At 46.7% G+C, this 12825-nt stretch overlaps 1 protein-coding gene across 5 annotated transcripts in view; it reads left to right on the top strand.

Annotated features, from left to right (window-relative positions):
• The window catches only part of GDPD5 (glycerophosphodiester phosphodiesterase domain containing 5), a 352873-nt gene that overhangs the window by 315102 nt on the left and 24946 nt on the right, over positions 1 to 12825 (top strand). For all 5 annotated transcript variants that reach the window (XM_040340040.1, XM_040340042.1, XM_040340043.1 and 2 more), the window contains exon 12: positions 8715 to 8872. In XM_040340040.1, coding sequence (XP_040195974.1) covers positions 8715 to 8872 — 158 coding nt within the window. The remainder of the gene's footprint in view (positions 1 to 8714; positions 8873 to 12825) is intronic.

Raw genomic sequence — 12825 nt, 5'->3', positions numbered from 1 at the left:
ACACACACTATATTACCAAAAGTATTGGGACACCTACCTTTACACGCACATGAACTTTATTGGCATCCCAGTTTTAGTCTGTAGGGTTCAATGTTAAGTTGGCCCACCCTTTGCCGCTATAACAGCTTCAAATCCTCTGGGAAGGCTGTCCACTCATTTGGATGAGAAGGCCTGGCTCGGAGTCTCTGCTCTAATTCAAGGTCCATAAAGACATGGATGAGCACGTTTGGGGTGGGGGAACTTGACGGGCCTGCACAGAGTCCTGGCCTCAACCTAATGGCACACCTTTGGGATGCATTAGCGGAGACTGTGAAGCCAGGCCTTCTCGTCCAACATCAGTGCCTGACCTCACAAATGCGCTTCTGAAAGAATAGTCAAACATTCCCATAGACACACTCCTAAACCTTGTGGACAGCCTTCCCAGAAGAGTTGAAGCTGTTGTAGCTGCAAAGGGTGGGCCATCTTAATACTGAACCCAACGGACGAAGACTGGAATGCCATTAAAGTTCATGTGTTGCGCGTGCAAAAGCAGGTGTCCCAATACTTTTGGTAATATAGTTTATAGTAACACAGGCCAAAAACAATGGAAAAGTCAGAAATTAAACGGTTTGCTTTTAATGTCCATCACTGCCAAATTTAGCACGGTTTTCAGTGTTTTTAGGTTGGTTCCTAGGACAGTCTTTCTCAACCCTTCTCTTTTTTTTTTTTAATCGCTGAGGAACCCATAAATGCTCAGGTCTCGGGGGAACTGATACTAAATCATATTGGGTTAGGGGGGAAAAATACCTCTTGGTCAGTTGGAAGACACCCCCCCCCCTGTTAAAGTAGTGGTCAGAATACCAACCTTACAGATAGATAAAAAGATCATTGGTGTCATTCAGCTGGCTCTTCCAAGTATCTCTAGGAACTATGAAGGCACCATTAAAAGGAATGTCAACCAGCCACAGCTCAAGAAACCCTAGGATTCCATGGAACCTTGGCTGAGAGAGGCAGTTTTAAGATATTAATGCACAACAGTCTGTAGAGTTTACCCAAAATGGGGTGAAAAAACTCATCCAGTGAGGCAGTTCTGTAAACAGAAACACCTTCTTGATGAGGACAATAGCCAGACAAAAAAGTCTCCGGTAACTCTGATGGCCACACAACTGTGGTAAGCAAAAAGCATCTCAGAATGCACAACATGTCAAACTTTGAAGCGACTGGACTACAAATGCAGACGACCACATCGATTCTTCTCCCATCAGCCAGAAAGCTGAGGGTGCAGTGGGCACAGGCTCATCTGGACAGTTAAATACTACAGAAATTTAGTCTGGTCTGATGAATCTCCATTTCTCCTGAGACACAGATGCCAGGCCAGTATTGGTACAGGGTTCCAAATTGTTCAGTAAGTGTACATGCTTATGGCACTGATATTCAGCACTGATGGGTATCCCTGGTGGCAATGGCAGGGATTTTGAATGGGCACTGGTTGGCAGCTGCCTAGGCATTGATTGGCAGCTGTCTTGGCACAGGTTGGCATTCCCTGGTAGTCTAGGGGGCATGCATGGTGGTCCAGTGTGGATGCCCATCCCTGGTGGTCCTGGGCAGTGATCCGAGGGGGGGCTGTGCTGATAAACTATCAGCACATACCCCCCCTTCAAAAGAGCAGCCGATCGGCTCTCCTCTACTCATGTCTTTCAGATGCAAGTGAGGAAAAGCTGATCTGCGGCTTTTCCTGTTTACATTGTGATCAGCCGTGATTGGACACGGCTGATCACGTGGTAAAGAGCCTTCGCCGGAGGCTCTTTACCGAGATCAGTGTAGCGGTGTGTCAGACTGACACACCGCATCAACGATCTCCGCGATGCGCGCCCCCCGGGCGTGCGCCGGCTGTTATCCTGCAGGACGTCAAGTCAGGATAACAAAAAACGGGGTTACTTACCGGTAACATCCCTTTTCCTGGAGTCTTTCAGGACAGGTACTGTAGAGAGACACAGGCTCCTCCCCTCACAGGAAACACCGCCTTCCAATTAAGAATTTAAGCCTCATCCTCCCTCAGCTCCTCAGTTTTTTCCAGAGTACCTCCGGCCAGCTGGGGAGACACAAGAACACGTCATAAAAGTATAAAATTACATCTTACCTGACGGCCTCGTCTGATGAGTTTCCATAATATCCCCTACAACAAAGAGGGTGGGTACCAGTGCTGTCCTGAAAGACTCCAGGAAAAGGGATGTTACCGGTAAGTAACCCCGTTTTTTCCCTGTTCGTCTTTCAGGACAGGTACTGTAGAGAGGATAAGCGAGCACCTTACCCTAGGGTGGGACAACTGCTTGCAGTACTTTGCGTCCAAAAGCCTGGTCTTTGGTTGAAAGTAGGTCCAGTCTGTAATGTTTTACAAACGTTGAAAAACTAGACCATGTTGCAGCCTTGCAGATCTGCTCCGGGGAGGCACCAGCACACTCTGCTTGGGAAGTTGCTACTGCCCTGGTGGAATGAGCCTTGATACCCTGTGGAGGCTCTACTCCCCTAGAAGAATAGGCTAGAACGATGGCTGCCCTTAACCACCTGGCTATCGTGCGTCTAGAAGCCCTAGACCCTTTTCTGGACCCAGAAAACAAAACAAATAGTGAATCAGCTTTCCTGAACTGACTTGTGTAATCCAAGTATTGTAGGACACACCTCCTAACGTCTAGGTTGTGAAACTTGTGTTCCTGTTCCCTCACAGGATTTGAACAAAAAGAAGGCAATGTTATTTCTTGACTTCTGTGAAACTTAGAAGCTACCTTTGGTAGAAAAGCCGGATCTGTCTTAAAAATGATGCGATCCGGAAAAACTTGAAAAAAGGGGACCCTAATAGATAGGGCCTCGAGTTCGCTCACTCTCCTGGCAGTAGTGATCGCTACTAAAAATACTGTTTTGAGAGTGATCACTTTTAAACTACATTTGTCTAAAGGCTCAAATGGTTCTACTGTAAAGGCCTGAAGAACCAATGAGAGATCCCAAACTGGGAAGTTGGAGGTTTTTACAGGTCTCCGTCTACTCAAAGCCTTAAAAAATGGGTCAAATGCTAGTTGTTTTTCAAGAAATACACTTAGTGCTGACACTTGACCCTTCAGCGTGCTAGTTGCCAGCCCTTTATCAGCTCCAGCTTGAAGAAATTCTAAAACAGCCACAGCCACAGCCACAGAGCTGTTGACACTGAAGGAGCTTTCTGCACACCAGATGTTAAACCGTTTCCACACTTTTTGGTAAATGGCTTGCGTCTCCTTCTTTCTACAGCTTAGGAGTGTTTCAACCAGGCGTTCTGAAAACCCTTTGCCCCTCAGCAGCTCTTCCTCAGAAGCCAGGCTGCCAGGTTCCATCTCTCTACCTGCGGGCAGCAGATTGGACCCTGCAAAAGGAGATCCTCCCGAATTGGTAGAATCCAAGGAGGTTCTATCGATAGATTTTTTAGGATAGAGAACCATGGCCTCCTGGGCCAATGAGGTGCGATGAGAATGAGTGTTGTGTTCTCCCCCTGCAGTTTCCTCAGGACTGCTGGTATTAGAACCGGAGGGGGGAAAGCATAACACCTGGAGAACTTCCAGGTTTGGGCCAGAGCGTCCACCGCCAGAGCTCCATCCCACCTGTTTAGGGAAAAAAAGAGCCGAGTTTTGGCATTTTCTCTTGAGGCGAATAAATCCACCTCCGGAAGACCCCATCTTTGAGTGATCGCTCTGAAAACTTCTTGATTCAGAACCAAATCGCCCTCCCTCAGTTTCTTCCTGCTGAGGAAGTCTGCGACCTGATTTAATTCTCCCTTCAGATGTATGGCTGAGAGGGACAAGACATTGGCCTCCGCCCATATGAGAATAGATTTTGTCAGATCCCATAAGGACTTGCTCCTGGTGCCCCCCTGCTTGTTGACATAAGCTACTGCCGAGGAGTTGTCTGTCCTGATTCGAACATGCTGTCCCTGCAGCTCCTTCTGAAAGGCTTTGAGGGCTAACTCTATCGCTTTTAGTTCTCTCCAATTCGAAGATTTTTGCGAGTCCTCTTTTGCCCAGCGACCCTGTGTCAGAAGGGAGTCCAGGTGTGCTCCCCAACCGGAGCCACTGGCATCTGTTGTCACTGTTCTGGAGATCGGGGAGATCCAATCCAGGCCCTGTAAAAGATTCGCCCCCTTCCTCCACCACCAAAGGGACCTCTTGATGTGAACCGGTATGGATATCAGGGAATCCAAGGATTCCGGTTTGTGGTCCCAAATGTTCAGTATGAACAGTTGTAGAGGTCGGAAATGCAGACCCGCCCACTGCACTGCAGGAAGACAAGATGTTAATAACCCCAGAGCTGACATGACTTTCCTTATCGGAAGCTGGCCACTGCTCTGAAGAAGTGATATTACATTGTCCACCTTCTGAACTTTTTCTATTGGGAGAAAAGTCATCTGTCTGGTTGAGTCCAGTACATATCCCAGAAAAGTGACTCTTTGGGAGGGTGTCAGGCTGGATTTTTCCAGATTGAGTAACCAACCTAGGTTTTCCAGAATCCCCTTTGCAACCTGGAGGTCCTGGGACAACCGTGTCGGGGAGTCTGCAAAAAATAGCAGATCGTCCAGGTAAGCTACCACCAGGATGCCCTTGAGACGTAGAAAGGCTAGTACCATCACTTTGGTGAATATGCGGGGGGAAGAGGAGAGCCCGAAGGGGAGTGCTTTGAATTGCAGGTGAAACGTCCCCTCTCTGGACCTCACGGCCAGTCTGAGAAATCTCTGATGGCATTCCGCTATTGGGATGTGTAGGTAGGCATCCTTTAGATCTATGGATGCCATGAAGCAGTTCGGAAGGAGGAGTGTCCTCACGGAATAGATGGAATCCATCCGAAACCGTTTGTACGTGACCGAGGTGTTTAGAGGTTTTAAATTCAGTATAAGCCTGAATTTCCCTGAAGGCTTGCGGACCACAAATATGTGGGAGTAGAAGCCCTTTCCTATCTCCTCCGATGGAACCCGAACTACCACCTCCTGATCCTCCAACTCCTGAAGAGAGGAGATCAGAGCCACAGATTTCTCTTTGCACTGGGGCAAATTGGTGACTAAGAGTCTGGATGGGGGGGGGACTTGAGAACTCTAGTCTGTACCCTCTCCTTATGATCCCCAGCACAAATTGGTTGCTGGTGATCGTCTCCCATTGTGGGAGAAAGGCCCCCAACCTTCCTCCCACCTTGACTCCGTCATTGAGGTTTTTGGGGCTGTTCAGGAGCACGAAAAAGCGCCCCGGCACGGCCTTTCCCTTTTGGTCCCCAAAACTTTTTCTTTCCCTCAGGTTTGGGGACTTCCACCTTCTTTTGGGTCCAGAATTTTTTCTTTGCCTGTCCCCCAAATTTTTTCTTTAAGGGGAAAGCCTTCTTCTTGTCGGCTGTACGATCTAAGACAGCCTCCAAGCCTGGCCCAAATAATAAGTCTCCTGTAAGGGGGATCCCGCACAATTTAACCTTTGAGGCGCTATCCCCCTGCCATGTCTTGAGCCAGAGAGCTCTTCTTGCAGAATTAGATAGAGCTGCAGACCTGGCAGACATGCGGATTGACTCTGCTGAGGCGTCCGCTAAATACCGCACGCCACTCAGTAAAGTTGGAAAAGAGGAAAGTATAGTCTCTTTAGGCGTTCCGGCCTCAATATGTGCCTTAATCTGTAAGAGCCAATGCTCTAGATTACGGGCCACCACTGTTGCTGCCATAGCTGGCTTAAGGTTCCCCTGGGAAGCATCCCAGGACTTTTTTAATAGCGAATCCATCCGCCTGTCCATGGGGTCTGAAAGGACCCCCATGTCCTCAAACGTCAAGTCCGTATGTCGGGATACCTGCGAAAAGGCAGCATCTAGTTTGGGGGATTTGTTCCACACTGAAGCCTCCTCTTCAGAAAAAGGAAACCTCCTCTTCAAAGAGTTTGAGAAGAAAGGTTTCCTCTCTGGGTCCTGCCATTCTTTTTTGATGGCATTGACCAGTACTTCATGGACTGGAAAAACCCTTTTCTTTTGTTCTCCCAAACCACTGTACATCTGGTCATGGAGTGACGGTGTCTTTTTCTCCTCAACTATCCCTAAAGTAGCGTGGATAGTTTCCAATAACTCTTCCACCTCTTCAAGGGAAAGCTTGTAGCGAGAGACTTTTGAGGGCCCTGCCTCTGTCTTCTCACTATCTGACTCCTCTTGGGAGCTAGAAGCGGCACTGTCTTGCTCCTCCTCAGCATCCTCTCTGATATCCGCAGGTTTCTCTCTACTCCCAGAGGGAAGAACCTCAGGATTCGGTGGAATTACCTGTTGCGCTACAGAAGGGCTGCTTTGGGGCAGTTGAAAATTAGCAAAAATATCTTTAAACGATTGAAAGGTGCCAGAAAGCTCTTTCATAGAAGCTGCTAATTCAGATGCCTGCTCTGCCTCCCTTTCTTTAACCAGCCCCTCAATACATCTCCTGCAAAGTGCTTTGTTCCAACTCTCACTAAGTGAAGATCTGCAGGAAGGGCATTTCTTCCTGCTGTGGGCTGATTTTTCTATGGATTTCTGAAAAACACAGAAGAAAGTGGAGGCTAGATTAAAAGAGAGACCAGCGCATAACACAGGTAACCACCAGGAGTGTTCTAGGACCAACCACCACCAGGGTTCCAGACACACTACACTAACAAACTCCCCGACCACCAGGAGAAGAAAACAAAAAAATCACCAGTGAAGCTGTACAACATGATAAGGGAACACCACCCCAGGGTTCTCCTTACCTTAGAGTGGCTGGTGCTGTCGTCATCCGGAGGTGCACGGGAAGCCTCTGCTTCCGACATCTCGCTGAGGAATGTGGTCGCGACTGCCTGCAAAAACGCCGACCCTACGGCTGAGAAGAGAGAGGCCGCACCAGCCCAGCGTCAGGCCTTTTTACACTGCAGCGTCCGGGACCAATGACGCGTATCCGGCGGAAGTGCCCGCCCCCCCCCGGAACTGACGTCACTCGTCCTCCAGTCCGGCCCAGCTTCCTGGCCGACTGTGAATTCTCACAGGGAGCGTGCACCCCGCCTGCAGCGCCACCCCTGTGCGATTAGTAAATAGGCCTCCGCGGCTGAATCCACCCCAGGAATGTCCGCGGGACGCTACACGGCGATGTCCTGGGTAAGTGACTTCCCCAGTCAACCAGGACGCCATGCACTTAAAAAATAGCCCTGATCCCAGGGAGAACAGGTCCCCCCTCTCAGGAATACTGGCCTCAGCTTCCCCAGCTGTCTGGCCCTTGGCCCCAAGCGGTGTCTCCCCTCCGGAGGAAACACCATAAAACTGAGGAGCTGAGGGAGGATGAGGCTTAAATTCTTAATTGGAAGGCGGTGTTTCCTGTGAGGGGAGGAGCCTGTGTCTCTCTACAGTACCTGTCCTGAAAGACGAACAGGGAAAAAAACACTTCCCGGACGTCAATTCACTATTGACCGGGCGGAAAGTGGTTAAAACTCTTAACCTCTTCCCGCAGTTGTTGCACATCTGCCTGCCCACGGTGAGGTGGTCTTAACGCCGGTTACACACACAACCATCAGCCGACTCCACTGTTCTTTGCCAAGTGCATGCTCACCGCTCGCTCTCAGCACAAGGAATGAGCCATCATTGACAATTCCCGGTCACCATTTATAGTCGGTGATTCACTGGGTAAGGGTCCTGATCATGTGACCAATGAGCCGATCACATAATCGGGAACTTGCCTCCTTCGTCCGTCTTTCAGAACCTCTTAAGGCAGAATTATACTCACATTGGCTCCAATGATGCAACGCCCTGGAGCTCCCTGCCAGTCGCTCACCTATTTAAGTGACTGGCTTCTGGGTATTAAACACCAGCCGCTTTCATTGGCTGAGCAGAGATGACATCAGTTCTGTCGGCTTCCGCATGGCTGAATTTTTACAGTGAGCTGCGTGTACAAGCAGGTAGGTTGTTTTAATACAGAAGAGACAAAGCTGTGTGCCCATTTTATTACCCAATGTTCCACTTTAAAGGGCCAGGGTTTAAAGTGTTTGTAACCCTAAAAAATAAATAGATCCTGTTCCTTTAAAGCATGTCATACAGCACAGTGCTTGTGCTGTGCCATTTGGCCTCTTCTTTCACATGAAATACCTGGCTGATCCTGCCTGGTTCTGCCTTCCCCTCTGTAAACTGACACGGTTTATGGTGGCTGGGTTCTGAGTCCTAAAACACCATGGTCAGTTTACATGCCTCCGTCATCTGCAGTCATGCGCTGTCCTCCTACTGCCTCTCAGCTCCCTGATCCCCCCCCCCCCCCCCTCCCGATGATACAATACCAGTGTAAAGCTTCTCCAATCCCCTCTGTTAGATAATGCTATCTTCCCCAGTGTGTGTGAATAAAAAAGTCTCCTATGTACCTTCTTCCATAGCACCGACAGGTGCTCATGTGACCGCCGGCTCTCTCCTCTCCCCCTCCTCGTGGACATCAGTGGGAGTTCTCAGCCCCTCCCACTGTAGCTGTCAGCCTGGGATAGGAGAGAGCCGGGCAGTCACGTGAGTGCCCATTGGTGCTATGGTACAGAGCGGCTTTAAAAAAAAAAACACTGGGGAACATAGCATTATCTACCAGTGGGGATCAGGGAGACTTTACAACCACTTGAAGGAGACTCTGCCCTACTCTGCATGTTGATGAAACAATGGTTATGTATAACCAGGACTTTTAGTTGTGTTTACTTCCTGTGAGTGAAGATGTCTTGACATTTGTTTCCCCCTAGGTTGTTTGGCTCTCTGACCACGAGAGAACATTAGTCAGACAGCTGGCTCCAGGATTCCAGCAGGCATCCAGTGTGAAGAGAGATCCACAATACTTAAAGGACAGATACATCACCTTTGTTAACCTGAGGTATACTGAGGTCGACCAAGAAGACATCAGGTGAGATTCATTTGTGGTTCTCAGCAAGGACTCCTTGCAGCTAAATTCCAGGTATGGTGATTTTTATACAGTTGCATTGGTCCAGCTTGAATCCATAGAAGTATGTACAGTGGGTATAGAAAAATAATTTTGTTGCTTTGCAGCCTAAAAGGAAGACTGGCAGTTTTTTGGCTTCTCTATCTGTATTTAATAGTGCAACTTATGACATCCAAGTGAGTGAGCACCCACATTTTAGAAATAAATAAAAAAACAGAATCACTGAGTTGGAAAAAGGATTCCCCCCCCCCTTGTGTCAGTATTTTGTTGGACCAGCTTTTGCTTCAATTCCAGCCTTTAGTCTGTTGGGATTTATCTCTACTAACTTTTCACATCTAGACTTTGCAATATTTGCCCGCTCTTCTTTGCAGAACTGCTCAAGTTCAGTTCAATTTGATGGTAACTATTTGTGGACTGCAGTCTTCAAGTCTTTCCACAGATTTTCAATGGGGTTTAAGTCTGGGCTCTGACTAGGCCATGGAAGGACATTCACCTTTTTCTCTTTTAACCACTGTGTGGTCATTTTGGAAGGTAAACCTTCTTCCCATTGACAACTTTCTGGCAGAGTTTCCTCAAGAATTTGGTGGTATTTTTCCCTATTCATTTTTCCTTCTATCCTCACGAATTCTCCAGTCCAGAAAAACGCCCCCATAACAGGATATTACCCCCCTCCATGCTTTACTGTAGGAATGGAGTTATTTGAATAGTGAGCTGTATTGGATTTTCGCCAGACATAGCGTTTGGTGTTGAGAGTTTTAGTCTCAATTGTCCAGAACACCTTTGTGTACCCAAACAAAATTGACGTCCTTTTTCTCCCACAAATAGCGCTTTCTTTTGGTATTTGATCATCTCTGTGATATTTGTTGTGCCATAAACAAAAGAGTGACAATTTTGAAAAAAAACACTATTTTGTACTTTTTGCTATAATAAATATCCCCAATTTATTTTTAAAAGCAATTTTTTTCTCAGTTTTAGGCCGATATGTGTTTTTCGAAATATTTTTGGTAATAAGAATCACAATAAGCGTATATTGGTTTGCGCAAAAGTTATAGCGTCTATAAAATGGGGGAGAGATTTATAGCATTTTTATTTATTTTTATTTTTTTACTAGTAATGGCGGTGATCTGCACTTTTTATCGGGAATCGACATTATGTCAGGCACATCGGACACTTTTGACACATTTTTGGGACCATTGGCATTTATACAGCGATCAGTGCTATAAAAAGGCACTGATTACTGTAAAAAGGTCACCAGCAGGAAAGGGGTTAACAATAGGAGGCGATCAAAGGTTTGTGTTCCCTAGTGTGTGTGTTCTAACTGTAGGGGGATGGGACTGACCTAAGGGAAATTAAAGATTGTGGTTCCTAGCTATTAGGAACTCACAATCCTGTCTTTACTCGCAGAATAGGGATTTGTGTGTTTACACAGACACGTCCCTGTTCTGCCTCTCATGGCCACGATCGCTCAAAGCTGGCGGTCATCGTGACCATCGGTACCCCCGTGATGCAGCGGGCGCGCTCCCCCACACCTGCTATCCTGCTTAAAGGGACTAACGTACAGCTGCGACAGTTTGTGGGATCGTGCAAACCTGCCACAGTATAATGACGGGGGCTGGTTGGCAAGCGGTTAAAGGAGTTGTAGAGGCATTATCTTCATTCTATGCATTAAGGTAAAAAGAATATTGCATCAGTAAATAGAGCTGGATAAAACAAAAATTGTCTGTTTTTCTTGTGTGATTAGGGAGGGGGTGGGAGGGCGGAGAGTCTTTTTTTCTATACCCACTCTGTGCAATACCTGTGGGATCTAGAAATTACTGTAGTTAACACCACTACTATAGAAAGCTCTTCTAGCTTTTGCACCCTGTGCCGACTGTCTTTTATGCTGCATATTGAACACAGGATGTTGCTCACTCAGCAAGAAAGCCATTTAGAGCAGTCATCAACCCTGTCCTAAGGGCCCACTAACAGGCCAGGTTTTATGTATTGGGGAGATGCAGACTAGAATACTGCAATCACTTAGGAGCAAATGATATCACCTGTGATGTATTTCAGTTATCTTGCAAACCTGGCCTGTTAGTGGGCCCTGAGGACAGGATTAAAGAACACATTCTGAAAATGCAAAGTGTTCTTTAAATGGCACCCACACCAAGAAAGCGACCCGCTTTGCTCACACTGCAGAAGGGCAGCTGTTCAGCACAGGATCTGAAAGCTAGTGGCGATCTCTGTAATTTTTCCAGCTTCCAGAGGGATCCCACAGATATGGCACATACAGTATATACTGTACTCCACATTTTGCCATGTTATAACCAAAAATGTAAATGTATTTTATTGGGATTTTATGTGATAAACCAACACAAAGTGGCACGTAATTGTTAAGTGGAAGGAAAATGATAAATGGTTTTCAATATTTTTTTTACAAATATGTGGAAAGTGTGGGGTAAATTTGTATTCAGCCCACCACCGAGTCAATACTTTTTGTAGAACCTCCTTTCTCTTCAATTACAGCTGTAGGTCTTTTTGGGGATGTCTCTACCAGCTTTGCACATCTGGAGAGGGACATTTTTGCCCATTCTTCTTTGCAAAATATCTCAAGCTCTGTCAGATTGGATGGAGAGCGTCTGTGAACAGCAATTTTCAAGTCTTACCGCAGATTCTAAATTGGATTTAGGTCTGGAAGTTGACTGGGCCATTCTAACACATGAATATGCTTTAATCTAAACCATTCCATTGTAGTGATGGCTGTATGTTTAGGGTTGTTGTCCTGCTGGAAGGTGAACCTCCACCCCAGTCTCAAGTCTTTTGCAGACTCTAACAAGTTTTCTTCTAAGCTTGCCCTGTATTTGGCTCCATCCAGCTTCCCTGTCCCTGCTAAAGAAAAGCATCCACACAGCACAATGCTGCCACCACCATGTTTGACGGTAGGGAAGGTGTGTTCAGGGTGATGTGCAGTGTTTATTTTCTGACACACATAGTGTTTTGCTTTTAGGCCAAAAAGTTCAATTTTGGTCTCATCTGACCAGAGGACCTTCTTCCACATGTTTGCTGTGTCCCCCACATGGCTTCTTGCAAACTGCAATTGGGACGACTTATGGCTTTCTTCCTGCCACTCTTCTATAAAAGTCAGATTTGTGGGGAGCACGACTAATAGTTTTCCTGTGGACAGATTCTCCCACCTGAGCTGTGGATCTCTACAGCTCCTCCAGAGTTACCATGGGCCTCTTGGCTGCTTCCCTGATTAATGCTCTCCTTGCCCGGCCTGTCAGTTTAGATAGACGGCCATGTCTTGGTAGGTTTGCAGTTGTGCCATACTCTTTCCAGATTCGGATTATGGGTTGAACAGAGCTCCGTGAGATGTTCAAAGCTTGGGATATATTTTTTATTTAACCTAACCTTGCTTTAAACTTATCCACAACTTTATTGACCTGTCTGGTGGGTTCCTTGGCTTTTATGATGCTGTTTGTTCACTAAGATTCTCCAACAAACCTCTGAGGACTTTACAGAACAGCTGTATTTATACTGAGATTAAATTACACACAGGTGAACTCTATTTACTAAGGGTATCGGAGTAAAGGGGGCTGAATACACATGAACGCCACACTTTTCAGATATTTGTAAAAAAAAGTTGAACCCTTTTATAATTTTCCTTCCACTTCACAATTATGGACCCCCAAAAAATACATTTGTTTTTGGTTGTAACATAACAAAATGTGGAAAATTTGAAGGTGTATGAATACCTTTTCAAGGCACACTGCACCCTGTCCCTCTTTGAGCAGAAGTGGTGCTGTATGATGTATTTATACACAGGCTACCTTGAAGCATAGTCTCTGCTGGCCTAACTCCTCCAATCCTCACCTCTTCACTTAAAGCAGAATTCCACCAATGTAAATGTCAGCAGCTACAAAAAGTGTAGCTGGTGA

Source organism: Rana temporaria, chromosome 2 (genome assembly GCF_905171775.1).
Source record: "Rana temporaria chromosome 2, aRanTem1.1, whole genome shotgun sequence".
NCBI lineage: Eukaryota > Metazoa > Chordata > Amphibia > Anura > Ranidae > Rana > Rana temporaria.
This window is presented reverse-complemented; position numbering and strand designations above follow the sequence as displayed.